The following is a 22,327-nucleotide window of genomic DNA, read 5'->3' on the forward strand; positions in this document are numbered from 1 at the left end:
TATACTGTTTCACCCATAATACCCCCCATGCGTTGCCATTCCTGAGGACTCAGGTGTTATTCCTCTGTACCCAGTAAATTCACGCCATATCCCACCCTTCAAACCGAAACACAGCCATGCAAACACAACTGCTTTACGGTTGAATCACATATTTATTTATTTGTTATTTATCTCATACCTGATTTTTATGTGCGTTGTCTTGCAACATGAGCTGCGTGATGTAGAATGATGTGAGCGCATTGCCGCCTAGCGCAGCCGTGTACGCGCGCACTATCGCTAGCACCTGCAAGTTCAACAGTGGCGTTTAAATACTACAGTCAGTTTACTAGAAAGTTGTTAATCTTGAATGCAAATACAGTTATGTATGTATATTTTCCTTTGAATGTGTCTTTCAGTGGGCAATTCTTAAAAATATAAGTAATTATTTCTAATTAATAAAATATGGTAGCACTTGCACGTCCATTGCAAACTGCCTGCTGCTCGCAGCTCGCGCACGCAGGTGGTCTCCCGCACGAACAGCAGCCGCGCGTGCACTGGCCGCCGGCCGCCGGCCGCTGCACTCACCTCGCAGGTGAAGGTGTGCAGGAAGCCGCTGAGCCCGCCCAGCTCGCGCACGCAGGTGGTCTCCCGCACGAACAGCAGCCGCGCGTGCACTGGCCGCCGGCCGCCGGCCGCTGCACTCACCTCGCAGGTGAAGGTGTGCAGGAAGCCGCTGAGCACGAACAGCAGCCGCGCCGCCCGGCCGCCTCGCTGCACCTCGCGCAGGTGGTCCGCCCAGCTCGCGCACGCAGGTGGTCTCCCGCACGAACAGCAGCCGCGCGTGCACTGGCCGCCGGCCGCCGGCCGCTGCACTCACCTCGCAGGTGAAGGTGTGCAGGCCGCTGAGCCCGCCCAGCTCGCGCACGCAGGTGGTCTCCCGCACGAACAGAGCTGGCCGCCGGCCCAGCTCGCGCACGCAGGTGGTCTCCCGCACGAACAGCAGCCGCGCGTGCACTGGCCGCCGGCCGCCGGCCGCTGCACTCACCTCGCAGGTGAAGGTGTGCAGGAAGCCGCTGAGCCGCCCAGCTCGCCCAGTCTCGCAGCACGCAGGTGGTCTCACCCGCACGAACAGCTGAGCCGCCCAGCGCGCACAGCAGCCGCAGCGCGCACGCGCGCGCGCGCGCCCTGCACGCTGTTCAGCGCCGTCAGCACCACGGCCGCCGGCTGCACCGCCTGCACCGCCTGCACCGCCACCGGTCGTAGCAGCGTTAGTAATACGAGGTTTGTCCGGAAAGTACGTATAAAAGTTTTTTAAAAATTTTATTTTACAATTATTCAGGTAAATCAATTTTATCCCCTTCAAAGTACTCCCCCTGTGACATAATGCACTTGTGCCAACGCCGTTTCCACTGTGAGAAGGCTCCTTGAAAGTCCTCTGGTTGTAGGTTTCTCAGCTGCCCCGTCGTAGCTTTTTTTATCTCATTTATGTCCCCCAAATGCCGCCCCCGAAGTACCAATTTGGTTTTTGGGAACAAGAAGAAGTCACACGGGGCCAAATCCGGCGAATAGGGGGGGTGTTCGGTCACCGTAATGGAATTTTTACTCAAAAACTCACGGACAACAAGAGAGGTGTGGGCAGGGGCATTGTCGTGGTGAAGAATCCAACGCCCCTCTCGCGCCAATTCTGGACGAACTCGTGCCACACGAGCTTTGAGGCGTCTGAGCACATCGACGTAGAATTTTCCATCAACTGTCTGGCCTGGAGGGACGAATTCTTGATGGACAATCCCCCGAACATCGAAAAAAACAATCAACATTGTCTTGACATTTGAGCGGGATTTTCTTGATTTTTTTGTTCGTGGTTCCCCGGATGTCTTATCGAATTAGATCGGCAAAAATTTCACGGCCATTCTTGCCGAGTTTCGAGAGAAACTTGATTACGACGCGCTGCTCTTCAACGGAAGCGGGCTCCATGCCGACGGGGTTTCGTTAAGAGGTAACTTCACAGATGGCGTGACAAGCCAGTTCGCACCGCACGGCGGTCAGACCAGAACTGAAGCATTGTTAGGGACATAAGGAAGGGGTCCTGCGCTTACCTGGCCTCCCCACTCCTCTTTCTCGCATTCCAGAACACTTTTATACGAACTTTCCGGACAGACCTCGTATAGTACCCGGAGGTAAGGGATTGTTAGTAATGTGGATTACCACTCTTATTGCTAGCAATATACCCTAACAGGTTGACCTCCCCGTGGTTCCCCTTGAAAATCATCGTGCCGAATTCAAAGTGTATTCATTACGATGGACTAACTGACCTGCCTTTTCAATTTCATGTATCATCCCTTACTAGTGACCAATGTATACCATTAGCGCAGGCGGCGTTACCATTCCATTAACATCCATGAAAAAAAAAATATAGTACCAAACTACACAAGGGAATTTCTGTCATTCATCTTTTCCACCATTGCCCAGGGAGGATAACTCATTAGCTCTGAACGCCAAAGAGAAATCCGATCTCCTTGGATCCCTCTTTGCGACAAACTCGACGTTGGATAACGGGGAAAAACCACCGCCGACCATCCCGCGGGGTAAGAGCTCTATGCCGGATGTTAAATTCACGCAAAGATCAGTGCGTAGAGCACTTCTCTCCCTTGAAATCTATAAGTCGAGTAGGCCCGATGGTATTCCGCCAATTGTGCTTAGGACATACGCGCTAGAGTTGGCTCCGGTTCTTACGCGTCTTTTTTGGCTCTGTTATTGATGAATAACAGATGATACCTGATGAGGTATAAGTCCCCAACTTTTGGAAGATTGTCCTGGTACATCCGATCCCTAAAAAAGGAGACCGCTCAGATCCAGCTTACTATAGGCCCATAATTATCACTTCCTTATTCTCGAAAGTTATGGAATTAATCATTAACTATCAACTGCTCCGGTACCTAAAAGATCACCAGCTCATCTGTGATCGCCACTACGGCTTTCGACAGGGACGTTCGGCACGTGATCTTTTAGTTTATTTAACATACTGATGGGCAGCGGTAATCGAGAATAAGAAAGAGGCCTTAGCCGTTAGTCTGGATAAAACCTTTGATTGGGTGTGGCATAAAGCGCTAATTACAAAACTACCTTCGTTTGGGTTGCCTGCAAGATTATGCAGTTGATCGCCAGTTTTCTCAAGGAACGTAGCATTAAGGTAGTAGTCGACGGAGCATGCTCTGACTTGAAACCTGTGAATGCTGGTGTACCGCAAGGCTGTGTACTATCTCCGACCCTGTTTCTTCTGCATATCAATGATATGTTTCAGATCAGTAATATTCATTGCTATGTAGACAACAGTACAGGGGATGCATTATGCAAAGATTTCGCGGGCATATACCGATGAGCTCCGGAACAGACTTGTGTCTGAAATCGAAACTTCACTCGATCAAGTTTTGATCTGGGGCGAACGCAATCTTGTACACTTCAACCCTAAGAAGACTGCGCGTTCACCGCAAAAAAGACGCAGTTTATCGAATCTCCTCACTTTCATGGCACTTCCCTCGATAATAAGTCGAGTCTGGGGATTCTTGGCGTCAATATATCTAGCAAAGTCCAGTTTTGCGGTCATCTGGAGAAAAAAGCTAAGATAGCTTCCAAAAAGTTAGGCGTGCTCAATAGGGTGAGACGGTATTTCACGCCGGAACACCGCCTGAAACTGTATAAAGCTCAAGTCAGGCCACATATGGAATACCGTTCTCACCTATGGGCAGGAACGCCACAGTACCAACTCCTTCCGTTAGACCGCATTCAAAGTCGGGCAGCTAGAATTGTTGACGATTGGAGTCTTACTGTCCGACTCGACCCACTGAAACTGCGTAGAGATGTTGTATCTCTGTGCATCTTCTACCGAATTTATCATAAGGAGTGTTCTGAGGAGTTGTTCGGATTGATACCTGCTACTGATTTTCACCATCGTACAACCCGTCATAAACTAAAATTTCTTACCAAGCATCTGGACGAGTGGTCCACCGTGCGTTTTTCAAAGCACTTTCTTAAACGCACAGCCACTCTTTGGAATCAACTTCCAGCAGCAGTATTTCCGAACCGATACGACATTATAACTTTCAAAAAAAGAGCATATTCCTTATTGCCGGCAGCACACCTGCAATGCCGTTGGTGTTGTGGGTGATCATGGGTGGCGGTAGTCACTTACCATCAGGTGAGCTGCATGCTCGTTTGCCCCCTGTGTTGTAAAACAAAAAACTATCTTAAGTTTACAAAAATTTGCTCCAAATTGATCAAGTATAGTCCAATTTGGTCAAGTCTGATCAATTTTGGTTTAATTAGATCAAATAGACAAGGTCAGGCAAGTATACTTAAATTTGATCAAATTAAGTCAATTTTATGCATATTTATACACACATTAAGTCATCTAAATATGGTTATGTTTAATCGAATTTAGTCTTAGTTGGTTAAAATTTACCTAGTTCGATCTAGATATGTTTGATCAATATAGCCAAGTTTAATTAAGTCAACTTTAATCAAATTTACCCTTATTTGGTAAAGTATGGTTAAATTTGGTTAAGTATAATATATTTTGCGGACAATACACATCTATATTAGAATCTGCAATATCCATGGTTCTGTTAACATCAGGAGGGTTGTCAGCCTGTCTGACATACGAAGTCTTATAAAAAGCATTTATTCCTATAAAGAATTAAATTAGAAATACCTGTGCATTAATAACTGCCTTCTCATCAAGTACTTCGGCGGTCTGTTGTGTCTTCACGAGCTGCTCTTCATCCAATGCGAATATGTCATCGTCAGCATCGCCCGTCCCGCCGCCTTGATTGCTATGGCCCTGGTTGGAGTTTTGCATGTGACTGTTTTCTGTTTGGTTGATGTCGGGCTTCGTTGGATCCACTAAGGGTATGGCCGCTCCGGATACTACTAACTGAATTTCATCCTAAAAGAGTAAAATTTGTACGAGTTACTTTTATTGTTTTTTGTTTCATTGTTCTATTTATTATCAGTGCAAATGTTAGTATTAACTACAAATAAAAAAAAGGTCCCAGAATTGATCCTTGAGGTACTACAGACAAAAGAGTTTATACTGTAGGTAGTGGCACGTGAGCGACACGGCCCAGGGTTGCGCGGTCACCTCGGGCAGGTCGAGCTGCAGGCGCGGCGCGAGCGCGGCGCAGGGCTGCAGGCGGCGCAGCTTGTACGCGACGCCGTCGAGCGCGCGCGCCACGTGCCGCTCGGCCGCCGCGCTCGCGCCGCCGCCCTGCGCGCCCAGCTGCAGCCGCGCACGCCACACCTGCCACGCGCAACACACCGCATTACTTACACGTATTACACTCAATTATGATGAGTACACGATCAAACACGCACACGCACGCGCGCACACACACACACGCACGCACGCACGCACGCACACACACACACACACACGCACACACACACGCACACACACACGCACACACACACACACACACATACACACACGCACACGCACGCGCGCACGCACACGCACACACACACACACACACACACATGCACAGCAGCTACTGACCTGCGTGAAGGCGTGCGGCGGCACAGACCTTGCTTGCAGCCCCGCGCCGTATAACGGTAAGCGCGTGTGCAGCCGCCGCGTTGCCAACGACCGCGCTGTCTCCACCTGCAGCAACACGCATCCTACTGATAATCGTGTTGGTACAGGATTGTTCCTTATATAGATATATTGTACGTTTGGATAAAACATCACATGTATTGTTTTACTCTTACAAGTATGTCAGCAATCTGTCACGACTCATAACCCCGAATGCGACGGACGTCACTAGTTGTTGCATCAATGGAGATTTATTAAAGACTATAAAGTACTTTACATTTTTAAATAAATCCAATGGACTCTCCATTGAACCTTTTACTATTTAACCTGCGTTAAAAAGTAACAACACTCATTGTGTCAAGAGTACAAACAAAATAAAATCGTTGTTGGTTGTTAGTAATGCAGACTACCAGTCCTATTGCTAGCAATATGCCCTGTCAGGTCGACCTCCACGTGGTTCCCCCTGGAAATAATCGTGCTGAATTCCAGATGTAGTCATCACGATGGGCTAACTGATCTGATTTTTCACCCTCACCTATCATCCCTCATTGGCGCCCCGCCAGCGTATACCGTTAGCGCAGGCGGGGTTACCAATTCATTATCATCCATAAAAAAAAAATATAATTTTCTCAGCTGTAAATAAAATTAATGTTGAGGTAATTCCCCTGTGCTAATTAAAAATAACATTAGCCCGAAATGCACTCACGTCCTCCGCCTCGTCCAGCTCGAGCACGCAGGCGTCTTTGTCCGAGCAGAGGTCGAGCGCGGGCGCGGTGGACTCGTCGCCCTCCACCTCGGGCAACGCCCCGTTCGCGCTGAGCTCGGACCCGCCTAGCAACACGGACAATACCACAGAGTAAAAATACTAAGTACTACTACTGCTGCTTATGTGAGAGATCTTCTACGTCGCCTTCTCTGTACACCAAGGTTTGTGACGTGACATAACAGTAATTCTCTCACAGAGTTAAGGTCTTTTTTTTTTTTATGCAACTTAGAATGGCAAACAAGCTGACGGCCCACCTGATGGAAAGTGGTAACCGTTGCCTATAGACATGAGCAGTACCATGGACATAACAGAGTATACAGTTTCGCCCATGATACTTCCCATGCGTTGCCACTCCTGAGGACTCAGGTGTTATTCCTCTGTACCCAGTAAATTCACGCCAAATCACGTCTGTCTAGATGTCAAATAATAAAAAAAAGTGTCAATTTTAAAGGTTTATACGGGACAAGAATTTTTTTTTTGTTTTTTCTTAATATTTTTATTTATTACGGACTATAAGTGAGAAATTATCGTAATTTAACTATATAAAGTGCGATAGGGAACTACTTCACTAAAGGTTATGTGGACAAATTGAGCATTCAATGTCACTACATATTTAAAGCTAATAATTGGAACAAACTTGCGCTGGCATCTGTTGTTTTTATTCAATGAATGATAAAAGAATGTCTTGTGATTGAAGATTTCTTTTGGGGAATCTAAACACGTCCTCTGAGCTTCCTAAGCTTTATAAACGAATTAATAAAACAATACAACGCAAAATATTTATAAGTAGGGATGGGTAATATCCAATATCTATACATTGAGTACTTCTGGACATTAATGAATACCCATTCAGATATGGTCCGTACTAGTCGGATATCTAAATTATTTATTTATTTCTGTGGTACATCAACAGATTACAAACAAAACCTTTAACAATAGAATACAACAATAGCATTATAAGTTTGCAAACCAGTTATAGTTGTACTCAACATTCACAGATTTATTACGGGCGGATTCTTCTTTTCTATATTACAAATTGGACAACCGATAGTTAATATCGTCACAGTCGTAGAATACTGACGGATCTGACAAATATTAAATACTATTAGTTAGTATTCTACGACTATGACGATAGATCTGTTGTTGGGTCAATATGTGTACAGATATTGTAAGATGGTAGTTTTTTTTTTTTTATTTCTAGAAGCTAAAGCACTTCAGTTTTCATTTGTTTGATAGACACGTTTAAAAATCTAAAAAAAAAAAAAAACTCACCAATATCAAAACCGTTAGCTGCTTTATTAGCTGCAAATGTATCCCACAGCGCTTTCTGTATTTCTAGTGCATCTTTGTCGTTTTCTGACGACTGTAAAATAATTACATAATATTACATTGTATTATGGACTTTTGTGTTATTTATATTTTATTGTATATTTTTCGTCCAGTGACTATTATGGAACGTTATCGGCAATGTGTATTCGATGCCATTCGATGTCTATGTACTGTGTGCAGCGTGTATTGCGTGTAGCGTGTACTATGCGCTATATGGCGTATACTGTATACTGTGTGCGGCATTTGCTGTGTGCGGTGTAGTGTAAGGTGTGTGTTGTGTATAGTGTAAGGCGTGTGCTGTGTAGTGTGCGATGTGTGCTGTGTATAGTATGAAGCGTGTGCTGTGTAATGTGCGGCGTGTGCTGTGTAGTGCATGACGTGTGCTGTGTGCGGTGTATGGCGTGTACTGTGTGGCGTGTGTGGCGTGTGCGGTGTGCGGTGTGCGGCGTGTGCTGTGTGTCGTGTGCGGTGTGCGGCGTGTGGGTTGCGTGGCGTACCTTGATCCTGGGCGGGGTGGGCGGCGGCAGCGCGGCCAGCCGCACGGCGGCGCCACTAGCGAGCGCCATCACGCAGCGCTCGCCCACACACACTTGAGTTTGCAGCGAGAACAATGCATTCGCGCCCTGTGCACATATAGTTGCTATTTACACGTTTTTACTCGGGTGAATTAGGGCAATATATGTATTTCCTACGAATTAATCTAGCAAATAATATTTGTAGCAATTTTCAGTCAATTCCGTTCAGTAATTTAAGCCTAATTGCATAGAAAATAACATCCAAGCAATATAAGTTCATTTTATATGCTAAGCTGTATTCAAATAGTTATATTAAAATTATGTATACGAAGTTTTAGGAAAAAAAAATCAAATTCGACATCAATTCAGGCAAAAATAATCATCTAAAGAGAATCAGTGATATTGAGTACTATAACTAATAACAAACTCAAGTAATCCAGATATTAGAAATATTTAATTACAATATGTACGATGATACGTAAAATAAAAGCAATAATACAATAATATAATACCAACTAAAATAATTATAGAATGAAAATAATGTAATCATTACCTGCATCCTTAACTTGGCGATGAGCAGTTTATGTAGCTCGTACTCTAGGAAGGGCAACTGATCAGATATATCTCTGGCTGCAGGCTCACCGGTGGGCGGGGTTCTGCGTACACGTGCAGCTGTCAAATGTACGAGACAATATATATGATGTACAAATGGAATAGATGGTAAATAAATTATAATATACCGAGATCTGATATCGTCGTTTATTTATTAAAATTTATAATTTTGTTTTATACTATCCATCTGAAACGTAAGTTTTGTGTTGTGGAGGGTAGTTTAATAGTTTATATTAAGACTGCATTGTTTCACTGACGTTACATGTTGGTATGATAAAAAATAAAACCAGTCATTTTTGTAAATATTTTATTCAGTTATAATTAATGAAACAAAATTATGTAAGATCGGCCAAATTAAGAATTGATGCGTGGAAATTAATTAAATGAAATTCGTAATAATTTTTGAGCAATTAAAAAAATTTATCGAGGTAATGTCAAATTTCAAAACATATTTTGTGTTTATTACACAAATGTTCATATTAAATCATGAATATTTAAATGTACGATAGGGTTGATGTAACTGAAAAAGGAAGTGCTCACCGACAGCGGTGAGGGTGATGGCGCGAGGGGAGGCGGCCAGCCGCGCGGGCTTGGCGCAGCTCGCCAGCACCACGGCCGGCACGCGCGCGCGTCTGCAACCACACCACACACTAGCACTACTGCCTTCGTTGTTAATAATGGGCTATAGAAACTCCATTACTAACTTTAACTTAGACTCGTCTCAACGTGGTCCTCCTGGAAACCATCGTGCTGAATTCCAGGTTTTTTTTACAACACAGGGGGCAAACGAGCATGCGGCTCACCTGATGGTAAGTGACTACCGCCGCCATGTGTCAAAAGTGTCCTTCTCTAGAAATCTGTTCGATTCTAGTACAAGGGCATACGGACCTCCCGAGCCGCTGCAGTGTCCCAGTCCTTTCCGCAACAGCAGTGCTCCCCCCCCCCCTTTCCTTCCCCACATAAGTCCATTATTCCTCTTATTTACCGATTCCCTTTACACATTTCCAACGTTCCCTTCCATTTTCCTCAATCCTTTCCTCTATATCATAACAAATGCATTCCTTAAGAGGGTTGAAGTCAGGCAGGCGGCCGGTCGTAAAACTATAAGCCAAATCTTTTTGTAATATGCACACAAGAAGAACGGAAGAGAAAAACCTATCACGCCGACCCCATATTGGGGTAAGGGTAAAAAGATGTTGATTAAACTGGTATGTGTAGTGGTTACTTTGACTTGATAATTGTTTGAGAATTGTTTTTTTTTTATTATTCTATAATCTTAAAAATCACTAAGTTTAATTTGTATCCTTATTTAAACAAGAAATTAGATTTGCATGCTTACAATTTTAAAGCAATTAAATAGATGCCAAAAAGTTCTGTCACATGGCCCTTATAATACCAAATATCTGGTTGAAGCAAACAAATATTTCATTTCATTACCTGCAGCCGCCGCACACGGACAGCTCGGCGCGGTACGGGCCCGCGCCGGGCGAGTACGGCACGTGGGCGATCGAGCAGCACTCCTCCGTTTCATCTACAGTCTTCGTGTTGGTTGAGCCTGGAAACAAATATTTTTTATGCAACTTAGGATGGCAAACAAGCTGACGGTACACCTGATGGAAAGTGGTACCCCCCATGCGTTGCCATTGCTGAGGACTCAGGTGTTATTCCTCTGTACCCTGTAAATTCACTGCCATATCCCACCCTTCAAACCGAAACACAGCCAATGCAAACACAACTGCATCACGATAGACACACGAATGGGATAGAGGTGTCAAGGAAACGACCTAATATATATAAAAAAGCGTAGTTCTAATCTATATTAATATTATAAAGAGGTGAATTTGGATGTTCGAGGTAATTTCCGGTTTTCGAAAATTCTTTCACTGTTAGAAAAGTACTATCCCCAAATGCTATAGACTACTTTTTATTTCGGAAAATACCTATTTTCAATAATTAATCAAAATCAATAAAATTGAAGTCAGCAAAAATTCTATATTATGGTGTGCGCTGCCTAAACCATTTGAAATAAAGGACTGAAATCTACAGCAAAAATATTCATTACTTTTAGCTTTACAAAAAAGTCTATGACGCCATACATCTAAGTTTAACATCTCAGCCAAAAAGATGGCTTTTATGTTAAAAGTAGAATAAATTTTACAAGACTAAGTTTTGATACAGATTTCACGTATACTTTACAAATTATTATGAAAATAAATAGCTAAATCAAAATGGAAATTACTTGGAAATAGAGTTTACTTTTTACAGCATGTTTATTGATGCAGTTGATCAGGAGATAATGCGAAATGAAAACAATAAGGCGGTAAAATGTCCGCGTTGTACCAGCCGCTGGCCGTGCGAGAATAGTAGCCGGGGGTAGAGGTGAAGAAACTTTATAATCGAGCGCACATCAAATTATTAAATAGGCCATTCATTTTTAAACTTTAGAGATTATTAGTGCAGTACTTTCACACACACCAATATACCAGCCTTACTAAAATGTGTCGAACAGTTTAAAGGTTACACAAAGCCAAGGTGGTCGCTAGTGGTTGAACAGACGCATATAAATTTTTGTTACGGCTAAATCTCTAAACGACATGTCGTTTTGAGGGGGAAGTTGTAAACTACCGCGACGTTATTGGGTCCAAGTCCAAATACCTGTGATTGGCTCGCAGTCTGCATTGAAGTCGCAGTCGAGGTTGATGACGGCCGCTGTACCAGACGCGGACAGCACGCATACGTCCTCACTAAACACATTTTATTTAATATTAGTACTATAGTAATTATTAAAAAGTTGCAGCGCAGCGCGCGGCCGTGCGAGTGTGCAGTGTGTAGTGTGTAGTGTGCGGCGTGCAGTGTGTGCGGTGCGTACCATATGGCGGCGGTGTCGCTGTAGGCCAGCACGGCGTTGCAGCGCAGTGCGCGGCCGTGCGAGTGTGCAGTGTGCAGTGTGTAGTGTGCGGCGTGCAGTGTGTGCGGTGCGTACCATATGGCGGCGGTGTCGCTGTAGGCCAGCACGGCGTTGCAGCGCAGTGCGCGGCCGTGCGAGTGTGCAGTGTGCAGTGTGTAGTGTGCGGCGTGCAGTGTGTGCGGTGCGTACCATATGGCGGCGGTGTCGCTGTAGGCCAGCACGGCGTTGCAGCGCAGTGCGCGGCCGTGCGAGTGTGCAGTGTGCAGTGTGTAGTGTGCGGCGTGCAGTGTGTGCGGTGCGTACCATATGGCGGCGGTGTCGCTGTAGGCCAGCACGGCGTTGCAGCGCAGTGCGCGGCCGTGCGAGTGTGCAGTGTGCAGTGTGTAGTGTGCGGCGTGCAGTGTGTGCGGTGCGTACCATATGGCGGCGGTGTCGCTGTAGGCCAGCACGGCGTTGCAGCGCAGTGCGCGGCCGTGCGAGTGTGCAGTGTGCAGTGTGTAGTGTGCGGCGTGCAGTGTGTGCGGTGCGTACCATATGGCGGCGGTGTCGCTGTAGGCCAGCACGGCGTTGCAGCGCAGTGCGCGGCCGTGCGAGTGTGCAGTGTGCAGTGTGTAGTGTGCGGCGTGCAGTGTGTGCGGTGCGTACCATATGGCGGCGGTGTCGCTGTAGGCCAGCACGGCGTTGCAGCGCAGTGCGCGGCCGTGCGAGTGTGCAGTGTGCAGTGTGTAGTGTGCGGCGTGCAGTGTGTGCGGTGCGTACCATATGGCGGCGGTGTCGCTGTAGGCCAGCACGGCGTTGCAGCGCAGTGCGCGGCCGTGCGAGTGTGCAGTGTGCAGTGTGTAGTGTGCGGCGTGCAGTGTGTGCGGTGCGTACCATATGGCGGCGGTGTCGCTGTAGGCCAGCACGGCGTTGCAGCGCAGTGCGCGGCCGTGCGAGTGTGCAGTGTGCAGTGTGTAGTGTGCGGCGTGCAGTGTGTGCGGTGCGTACCATATGGCGGCGGTGTCGCTGTAGGCCAGCACGGCGTTGCAGCGCAGTGCGCGGCCGTGCGAGTGTGCAGTGTGCAGTGTGTAGTGTGCGGCGTGCAGTGTGTGCGGTGCGTACCATATGGCGGCGGTGTCGCTGTAGGCCAGCACGGCGTTGCAGCGCAGTGCGCGGCCATGCGAGTGTGCAGTGTGCAGTGTGTAGTGTGCGGCGTGCAGTGTGTGCGGTGCGTACCATATGGCGGCGGTGTCGCTGTAGGCCAGCACGGCGTTGCAGCGCAGTGCGCGGCCGTGCGAGTGTGCAGTGTGCAGTGTGTAGTGTGCGTCGTGCAGTGTGTGCGGTGCGTACCATATGGCGGCGGTGTCGCTGTAGGCCAGCACGGCGTTGCAGCGCAGTGCGCGACCGTGTGAGTGTGCAGTGTGCAGTGTGTAGTGTGCGTCGTGCAGTGTGTGCGGTGCGTACCATATGGCGGCGGTGTCGCTGTAGGCCAGCACGGCGTTGCAGCGCAGTGCGCGGCCGTGCGAGTGTGCAGTGTGCAGTGTGTAGTGTGCGGCGTGCAGTGTGTGCGGTGCGTACCATATGGCGGCGGTGTCGCTGTAGGCCAGCACGGCGTTGCAGCACAGTGCGCGGCCGTGCGAGTGTGCAGTGTGCAGTGTGTAGTGTGCGGCGTGCAGTGTGTGCGGTGCGTACCATATGGCGGCGGTGTCGCTGTAGGCCAGCACGGCGTTGCAGCGCAGTGCGCGGCCGTGCGAGTGTGCAGTGTGCAGTGTGTAGTGTGCGGCGTGCAGTGTGTGCGGTGCGTACCATATGGCGGCGGTGTCGCTGTAGGCCAGCACGGCGTTGCAGCGCAGTGCGCGGCCGTGCGAGTGTGCAGTGTGCAGTGTGTAGTGTGCGGCGTGCAGTGTGTGCGGTGCGTACCATATGGCGGCGGTGTCGCTGTAGGCCAGCACGGCGTTGCAGCGCAGTGCGCGGCCGTGCGAGTGTGCAGTGTGCAGTGTGTAGTGTGCGGCGTGCAGTGTGTGCGGTGCGTACCATATGGCGGCGGTGTCGCTGTAGGCCAGCACGGCGTTGCAGCGCAGTGCGCGGCCGTGCGAGTGTGCAGTGTGCAGTGTGTAGTGTGCGGCGTGCAGTGTGTGCGGTGCGTACCATATGGCGGCGGTGTCGCTGTAGGCCAGCACGGCGTTGCAGCGCAGTGCGCGGCCGTGCGAGTGTGCAGTGTGCAGTGTGTAGTGTGCGGCGTGCAGTGTGTGCGGTGCGTACCATATGGCGGCGGTGTCGCTGTAGGCCAGCACGGCGTTGCAGCGCAGTGCGCGGCCGTGCGAGTGTGCAGTGTGCAGTGTGTAGTGTGCGGCGTGCAGTGTGTGCGGTGCGTACCATATGGCGGCGGTGTCGCTGTAGGCCAGCACGGCGTTGCAGCGCAGTGCGCGGCCGTGCGAGTGTGCAGTGTGCAGTGTGTAGTGTGCGGCGTGCAGTGTGTGCGGTGCGTACCATATGGCGGCGGTGTCGCTGTAGGCCAGCACGGCGTTGCAGCGCAGTGCGCGGCCGTGCGAGTGTGCAGTGTGCAGTGTGTAGTGTGCGGCGTGCAGTGTGTGCGGTGCGTACCATATGGCGGCGGTGTCGCTGTAGGCCAGCACGGCGTTGCAGCGCAGTGCGCGGCCGTGCGAGTGTGCAGTGTGCAGTGTGTAGTGTGCGGCGTGCAGTGTGTGCGGTGCGTACCATATGGCGGCGGTGTCGCTGTAGGCCAGCACGGCGTTGCAGCGCAGTGCGCGGCCGTGCGAGTGTGCAGTGTGCAGTGTGTAGTGTGCGGCGTGCAGTGTGTGCGGTGCGTACCATATGGCGGCGGTGTCGCTGTAGGCCAGCACGGCGTTGCAGCGCAGTGCGCGGCCATGCGAGTGTGCAGTGTGCAGTGTGTAGTGTGCGGCGTGCAGTGTGTGCGGTGCGTACCATATGGCGGCGGTGTCGCTGTAGGCCAGCACGGCGTTGCAGCGCAGTGCGCGGCCGTGCGAGTGTGCAGTGTGCAGTGTGTAGTGTGCGTCGTGCAGTGTGTGCGGTGCGTACCATATGGCGGCGGTGTCGCTGTAGGCCAGCACGGCGTTGCAGCGCAGTGCGCGGCCGTGCGAGTGTGCAGTGTGCAGTGTGTAGTGTGCGTCGTGCAGTGTGTGCGGTGCGTACCATATGGCGGCGGTGTCGCTGTAGGCCAGCACGGCGTTGCAGCGCAGTGCGCGGCCGTGCGAGTGTGCAGTGTGCAGTGTGTAGTGTGCGGCGTGCAGTGTGTGCGGTGCGTACCATATGGCGGCGGTGTCGCTGTAGGCCAGCACGGCGTTGCAGCGCAGTGCGCGAGCGTGCGCGCGCAGCTCAGTTCGCAGCTCGGCCCACCAGGCGGCGCGCGCCGCGCTCTCGCCGCCGCCGTCCACCAGCTTCACCGAACGCGCGCACACAGTGCCGCCTGCAACACGCCACGTACACATCACCACACGTCCGCGCCAACACCTCTACGGCACCGGCCACTCGAATCCAATACTCACCTATGTGCACTATAAATCCAGGCGGATACTCGCTCATGGTTAGGAAAGGATACTCGAGCATTTCCAGGTTGTTGCTATTCATCGAGGGCTTCAGAATGGCGCCACCGCCGCTGCCGACGTTGACCCCGGGCGTGTTTACTGAGCTGCCTGTTGAAATATATAGTACTTGTATTTCAGGGTCGTATGTTTCGCTACTTTAAGTAGTAGAGAAAGTAATTTAATTTCAAATTTCACTGAGATTAGTGTAAAATTTTCAAGCTTCGCTTTTGATGAGTAACTAAAACGGGATTAGATAAACGAGACGTTGACGTATATAGTAAAATTTTATTACTAACCTTTCGGTGTAATACTGAGATCAGAATCCGAAGACCGCCGATGTATGCCCATCGGCGTTGACGTTGAATGCAACGAAGAGTTCTGTGTATTCGAAACGGGCGGAACAGGCTCCTTCCCTCCGTACGACTCGTGCCTCGCATGCCGAGGCGATCCTTTATCCTTTTCACTCCTATCTTTGTCTCGTTCACCCCTGTCAACAGTCCACGCTGCATGCGAGTTATCACACACACTAGCATTGTTAGTATCACTAGACTCACACTCCTGACATTTACATTCGCTTTCACATTGACATTTAGGGATGTTTTCATCGATGCTCTCGCTCTGATCGAAACTACTTTCCGGTAGCGAAGGTATGGTCTCTAAAGGTGCACCACTAAGAATGGGATGGAAGTGCTGTAATACCGGCGTTGTTACTTTGCGTGGAATGGTATTAGCAAGTTTGGACATTTTATGCAACTGCTTTTCATTTACAAAATCCACAGTATCCTGTCGAATTAGTTTTTTCTTTTTTTTCAATTCTGTATCATCTGGTTTTGTTTCGGTCGTTATATCGTCACCTGATTGAGAAACATGCGAGGTAGGTATAAATAAAGGTTGTTCTACTACTCTTTCCACGAGCAAGGCTGTTTTTGTAGAGTCTAAGGATTTCGATTTCTCGCGACTTTGCACTTCCTCTTCATGAGGAATGACAATATCTTTTTTAATTACTGCATTTGAAATTTCATGTACTTCTTTTGAAGAATTGACTTCAGTACTACTAGCATCTAATATAGATTGTACTTTATCCATAAGAATAGTTTCCATGGCAGTGTGAACTAAACCAGATGAATGTTGATCTTTATTTCTTGAACCATTTTTTCTTTCAGATTTCATATCCTGTGTATTAGGTACAATATCTACTTTTGAACTACCAAGAAGAGAGTTAACTTTATCTGCTAAAATTGTTTTCATAGTTGTATGAGTAAGACCCGATGATTCGTGCACATCACGAATTCTACTACAAGTTTTGTTGGAATTGTCAGTATCGTGTAGCAAGTTCTCTGGCTGAAATTCTGTCTTTGGGCTAACTAAGGTTTGCACCTTATCCATCAACATGGTTTTCATAGCTGTAGAAGTTAACCCAGTTGATTCTTGTTCTCTTTTATTTAATTCAACTACATCGGGTTTAACATTGTCGAAATAAGATTTAACATTGTCCTTTTGAGAACTAGGTTCTGGAGTAGTTGGACCTAATAGAGATTGAACTTTGTCCAAAAGCATAGTTTCTACTGCGGTATGAACTAAACCAGTTGTTTCAGGAGTCTGGTTTCTAGCTTCTTCTATCTTTTCCAATTTCTCAGAAACGTCATTAAAAAACTGTTTAGTTACTGGAATAGGTTCTGGTGACGATGGTGTTAGTAGCGACTGAACTTTATCTATAAGTATTGTTTCCATAGCAGTGTGAACTAAACTCGATGGTTTGATAGACCTTTTATCTACTTTAACTACATGTTCATGATTACGTATATCTTGACTACCATGATGAGTATAAAATGTTCCACTCATAGATGCCCTTGAAACAGGCTCAGAACCAATATACATTGATACTTTTGGGCCTACAAATTCATCACTTTTATGGAGATTTTTATTGGCAACCATTTCCTCTTTATCTAAACTTAGTAAATCAGCGTAAGAAAGAAATGGAGAACCTAAAACAGTCTCACTAGGTACTCTCGAAAGTATATCAGTCGCCGAGTTCGGTTTACTCATTTTTTTCACCTCTTCATGTTTCTTTTTAGGTATCAAAGAATAATGTGAAAGGCTTTTAATCATATTGCTATTTGATAGTTTTGAAAGTTGCTGTTTTATTTTCTGTGAAGAGCGATATACAAAGCTACTATTTTCTATTGGGGATGAGGGGGCACTGAAACTTTTGGATACTTTCTTATGAGTAAAAGGATTGTGAAATTTATAATGATGTGTATTAGATTTTGGAGTTACAAACGTGTTGGCATCCTCATGAGCGAACATTGTAGCGTTATGTTGTTTCTCTACGATCTTTTCTTTCTTCTCGTTTATAGTATTATCAGATTCATATGTGTCAGCATTTGTTTTTATCTTTTTTTGCTTTTCTTCGTCGACAAAACGGCGGTCAAGATTTTCAGTTTCCAGAATGCTAAGTTTTCTATCCATTTGTGCTATGAAAGCTGGATTTATTTCATGACTTAGAACAGATTTTACAATAGAACTAGTAGTTTCAACTGATTTTTCAGTGTCTGTTCTTACATCAGAACTTTCATCGTCTTCGTCTGAACTAGAATATATTTCAGAACTATCACCAGATAGAGCAGATGATACTGAACCATAATAATCAGCATCTTCAGGCTTAAGTAGATTATTATTTCTACGCGCCACCGGAGATGTAGGGCATGATTCAGAAAATCGTCTTTCTCGTCTTTCCGATTTTTCATTTTCGTCTGAATTAATATTCATTAAAGATGAAAAGTGTATCTCTGGCACCTGTTTATTTTCATCTTTATTGCTATTAGCATCAAAGGATGTATCTGTATCAGTAGTTTTGGGTTTATCTTCATCAGACATATTAATTGTAGGTTCAGATTCACTAGCACGTCTCAAAGTTGAATTCGGTGAGTGTTCAGAATCTTGTGTTTCAGCGATACAAGCGAGACTTGTATGAGCGTGAATCACAGATCTGGCGAGTACAGATGCCATACCTATACCTTCATCTGCATTATTGGCAATCTTGTGAAATTTAGGCTTTTTTATTCGTTTAAATTTTTTGAGTTCGTTTTTTATATCGACAAGAGAAATTCTAGAAGTATCAGAAGAATTTGACTTCAGCGATATCTGATCATCTTGTGTTTCTTGTTTGCGACCACGCATACTACTTAGTCTTTTTAGAAAGAAATTGCTTTTGAATTTTTTTATTTTCCTCAATGGTCCAGGAGTATCAGAATCAAAATAATCACGATTAAGTAGTCTATTTAAATCTGTTTGATCTTCAGAAATATGTTTGAGACTTTTTTGTGATATATAATCGTCCTGGTATATAGAAATATTGCCTGTATAACTCTTAACACTAGATTGTCTAGTTAAGTTATTAAATAGTTTTTCGTCATCATTATCATCGTTAATATCTGTTTCGTCCAAAAGTGATGGAGTTTTAGGGTTAAGGATGGTAAGCAGCTTGGCCAATTCATCTTGATGGTGCTGATAATATTCGTTTAAATCGGTAACATTTTCGTTGTCAGTCGATAAAATGTCCAAATACTTCTTTAATTGTCTACATATGATAATTTTAATGGAAACGAAAGCAGCCCACGACAAACCATGCAAATATATATTCATTAGTGCTTTTATTCAATTTTATTTACTTATATATTCTATGGCAGTTATTTTCGGCGGTATTTCGATAACATTTAATAGTTATATATGCACATAGAAAGCTTGCAAACTTCCTACACTTCGAAGAAAAAACTTTAACGTAAATCACAGTCATTACACGACTTTTTCTCATCATAAAAACCTTAAATTATTTATGATATACATTAAAAAATATGTGCCAAGTCGGTCCAGCCGTTTTGAAATAACGTACTTAGAAATTAATAGCATTTAATATAATAAATAATTAGCTATCCCATCAACATACGTTGTCCTATTAAGTTGTTATAGGACTTATAGTTCAAAGTTGTTTAGAGAATCTTTATATCTCATTTAAATCCTATATATCATGTAGTATATAATAGTAAATTACCCGTATACCAAATTTCGTCCATATCCGTTCAACAGTTTATGCATGAAAGAATATTAAGTAACAAATATTCACTTAACCTCATCCTCATAAACTATTCATTTATAATAGGATTCAAAACATTGTTATTTTACTATTTTAATTAGACAACAATCGTTTCAGTTTGTAATTGAACAGTGTTCAATTTGTACATTTTTGTTGATCTGAGATAGATAGGTACTCTTTATCGTTTCCTCCAAAAGATTACAATAGTAAACAATTACAAGAAATAATCACAATGAGAAAACAATGGGCTACCTTATCGCTAAGAGCGATCTCATCCAGGCAACCTTTGGATGGAGAGGAGTAATTATAAACAGTTTGATTGGAGGCACGATGAAGATCCTATTATTTCTAAATATGGAGATGTAACACATGTAATAATGTAAATATATATCCCTACTCATTATTACATATATATACATATACATACATAGATAGTAATGACATAAAATTGTACTCACTGCTGTGTGCAGGGCGGCATGTTCATAGGCTGCGAGGGGGTCGGCAGAGGCGATATAGTGACCGCTGTGCCTGTTAAACGATTTAATGGTTATTTCATTAGAATTATTTCGTTTAATTCCGTTACTATTTAGTCTAGTATTAACTGTTGGCACCCAAACTGCAAGCAAGCTAGGCTCCAAGTAGCAATTTAATAATTTGCCTGAAGATGCCTCGTTTAGAGGTGAAACACGTGTCGCAGAACGTGCGTGAACAAAATGGCAGTCGGAAATTGATGGGTAAAATGGGAGTTTTTGGAACTTCTAGTAGTAATAGTGGTGATCAATCTTACGAGTGTTGTCAGTCACATACATACTAATGGTAGCGGAATTAAACAAAATAATTCTAATTAAATAACCAGTGATATGGACTTCCGCAAGATAACATCTAGTTTTTTTTTATGCAACTTAGAATGGCAAACAAGCTGACGGCTCACCTGATGGAAAGCGGTAACCGTCACCTATACAAATGAGCAGTACCATGGACATAACAGAGAGAGTTATATCTATGATACTCGCCATGCGTTGCCATTCTTGAGCACTCAGGTGTTATTCCTCTGTACCCTGTAAATCCCTTAACCCTTAAATACCTGAAGTTTCAAATTTGATACCGTGGTTATAAATCGCATTGGGCGCCTACAATCGATTTTATTTTAATATTTGGCTGTTTACATGTTACCAATGTTTTTTTTTTTTTTTCAAAATAAATATATAAAAATATCGTTTTGATTTTTTTTTACTATTTTTCCCCATTAGTAAACACAGTAAAGGGTACACTTATATATTTTTTAATTTGATTTAAAAAATCATGCTTTTAAGGATTAAGCAGACAAGGGTAATTCAAATATTAAATTTCAGTTTATTTAGTTATATTATTATATTAACCAATAGCTCTGGCGACGACTCCCGCTTCGCCTTCCAAGTCAAAGTCCTGTTGGTAGCCGACTACAGCGTTAGCACCCAATTCCGCAGCCTTGAGACCGACCAATCTTTGCACCTGCATTCAAAAGAAATTGTATGAAAGGTTTTAATTTCTTTTCTATTTTCTGGAAACACAAAAAAGAATCCATTCTATTAAAACGGTCCTACAAAAAACTAAATATTAAGGGCCTATATTAGGTATACACTCCCTCCCCCCTAAATAAGTGGCATCTGAATCTATTAATAAGTATGTTTTCGTTAGTGAACATATGCCATATATTGCTGTCTCGTTCTATCTAATATATTCGGTAGCGATACGTTATCGATAGATAGATAATAAAAGATACGTATATTCTATCATTTATTTAGTTAAACATCCCGCAATAAACCAATGACTTTTCAAAAATGACTTTTCAAAAGTGCTTCAATGTAAGTTTATTTGAATAAATGATTTCTATTCTATTCTATTCTATTCAACCACGAACGCTCAGACCTTCTGGAAAAGTAGTAATAGAACTCATTAATGGAATCCACATCGCTAGCGAGTCCGTGAGATAGAATGAGATAGCAACGACGGATATCTTATTCCAACTCATGGACTCGCTTTCGATTACGAATTGCTTGTCACTTGTCTAGGAGGGCAGGTTATGGAATGGGAGCCCATGTCGAGGATTTTCCAAGTGACTAGAGTAAGGGATTCTTCAAAAAAGGGGAAAAGAGGTTTCTTCAGGATCGATAACGCGCTGGTATTGCAGAGGTTCACAGGATACAGTGACCGCTGAACATCAGGTGGGCCGTATGCTTGTTTGGCATCTCAGTGGTATAAAAAAAATACTCATAATGGGATTTACTTTGTATAACCAGCCAATGCGCGGGAAACCTACGTTTTAATCTCTCGGTTCCACATTCCAATTTACATGAATATCACAGTAATAGGTACCTGATTACTGAGTTTGATAAAGGCGACCTGCCTCGCCTCGTTGGAAGCGCGTGGAGTTCTGATCTTGTCTATCCACTGGTACTCTGGGTCGTCGTTTACAACCAACTCCTCGACAAAGCCATGTATAGATGTCGTTCTATATCCGGGGGGTATCGTTGGACCTGGAATAGACAGAAAGATGCTGAAAACAAGAACAAAAAATACAGGTTGAAATCTGAGGGGAGAAGTGTTCTGCGAAACAGTATTTTTAACGAACTTCAAAAGGGATCATTACAGTTGCATTTTTTTGCCAAGCCTTCATTTTGTATCTGAAAGGCTATACTTACAGATTCTCTAAACTTCTCAAAACATAGTGGATTATGATTCTCCTAAACATTTTATCAAAACTGATTTAATAATTTAGTTTTTAAATCGTCATAACTGGTTTTATCACAATTGAAGACGGTTTTTTTTAGCACAATCTTTAATTATCACTAAAGAAATATGGGTCAAAAATGATAAAAAATTTAAGTTTTTTTTTTTATACAACTTAGAATGGCAAACAAGCTGACGGTCCACCTGATAGAAAGTGGTAACCGTCGCATATAGACATGAGCAGTACCATGGACATAACAGAGTATACTGTTTCGCCCATGATA

General features: G+C 45.0%; 1 protein-coding gene across 1 annotated transcript in view; it reads right to left on the reverse strand.

Moving 5' to 3' along the window:
• Positions 1-22,327, reverse strand: part of LOC113520282 (C2 domain-containing protein 5) — a 39,965-nt gene that overhangs the window by 5,963 nt on the left and 11,675 nt on the right. The window contains exons 4-22 of the mRNA XM_052898193.1: positions 21,690-21,850; positions 20,714-20,825; positions 19,793-19,862; positions 17,523-18,821; positions 15,538-15,728; positions 15,203-15,349; positions 14,964-15,123; positions 11,444-11,532; positions 10,226-10,343; positions 9,329-9,420; positions 8,730-8,848; positions 8,159-8,284; positions 7,605-7,695; positions 6,273-6,397; positions 5,531-5,635; positions 5,117-5,275; positions 4,721-4,921; positions 565-756; positions 179-283 (exon numbers count right to left, since the gene is read on the reverse strand). Coding sequence (XP_052754153.1) covers positions 179-283; positions 565-756; positions 4,721-4,921; positions 5,117-5,275; positions 5,531-5,635; positions 6,273-6,397; positions 7,605-7,695; positions 8,159-8,284; positions 8,730-8,848; positions 9,329-9,420; positions 10,226-10,343; positions 11,444-11,532; positions 14,964-15,123; positions 15,203-15,349; positions 15,538-15,728; positions 17,523-18,821; positions 19,793-19,862; positions 20,714-20,825; positions 21,690-21,850 — 3,662 coding nt within the window. The remainder of the gene's footprint in view (positions 1-178; positions 284-564; positions 757-4,720; positions 4,922-5,116; positions 5,276-5,530; positions 5,636-6,272; positions 6,398-7,604; positions 7,696-8,158; positions 8,285-8,729; positions 8,849-9,328; positions 9,421-10,225; positions 10,344-11,443; positions 11,533-14,963; positions 15,124-15,202; positions 15,350-15,537; positions 15,729-17,522; positions 18,822-19,792; positions 19,863-20,713; positions 20,826-21,689; positions 21,851-22,327) is intronic.

This window comes from Galleria mellonella, unplaced genomic scaffold (assembly GCF_026898425.1).
Source record: "Galleria mellonella isolate WM207_F2 unplaced genomic scaffold, CSIRO_AGI_GalMel_v1 utg40, whole genome shotgun sequence".
NCBI classification, from domain to species: Eukaryota; Metazoa; Arthropoda; class Insecta; order Lepidoptera; family Pyralidae; genus Galleria; species Galleria mellonella.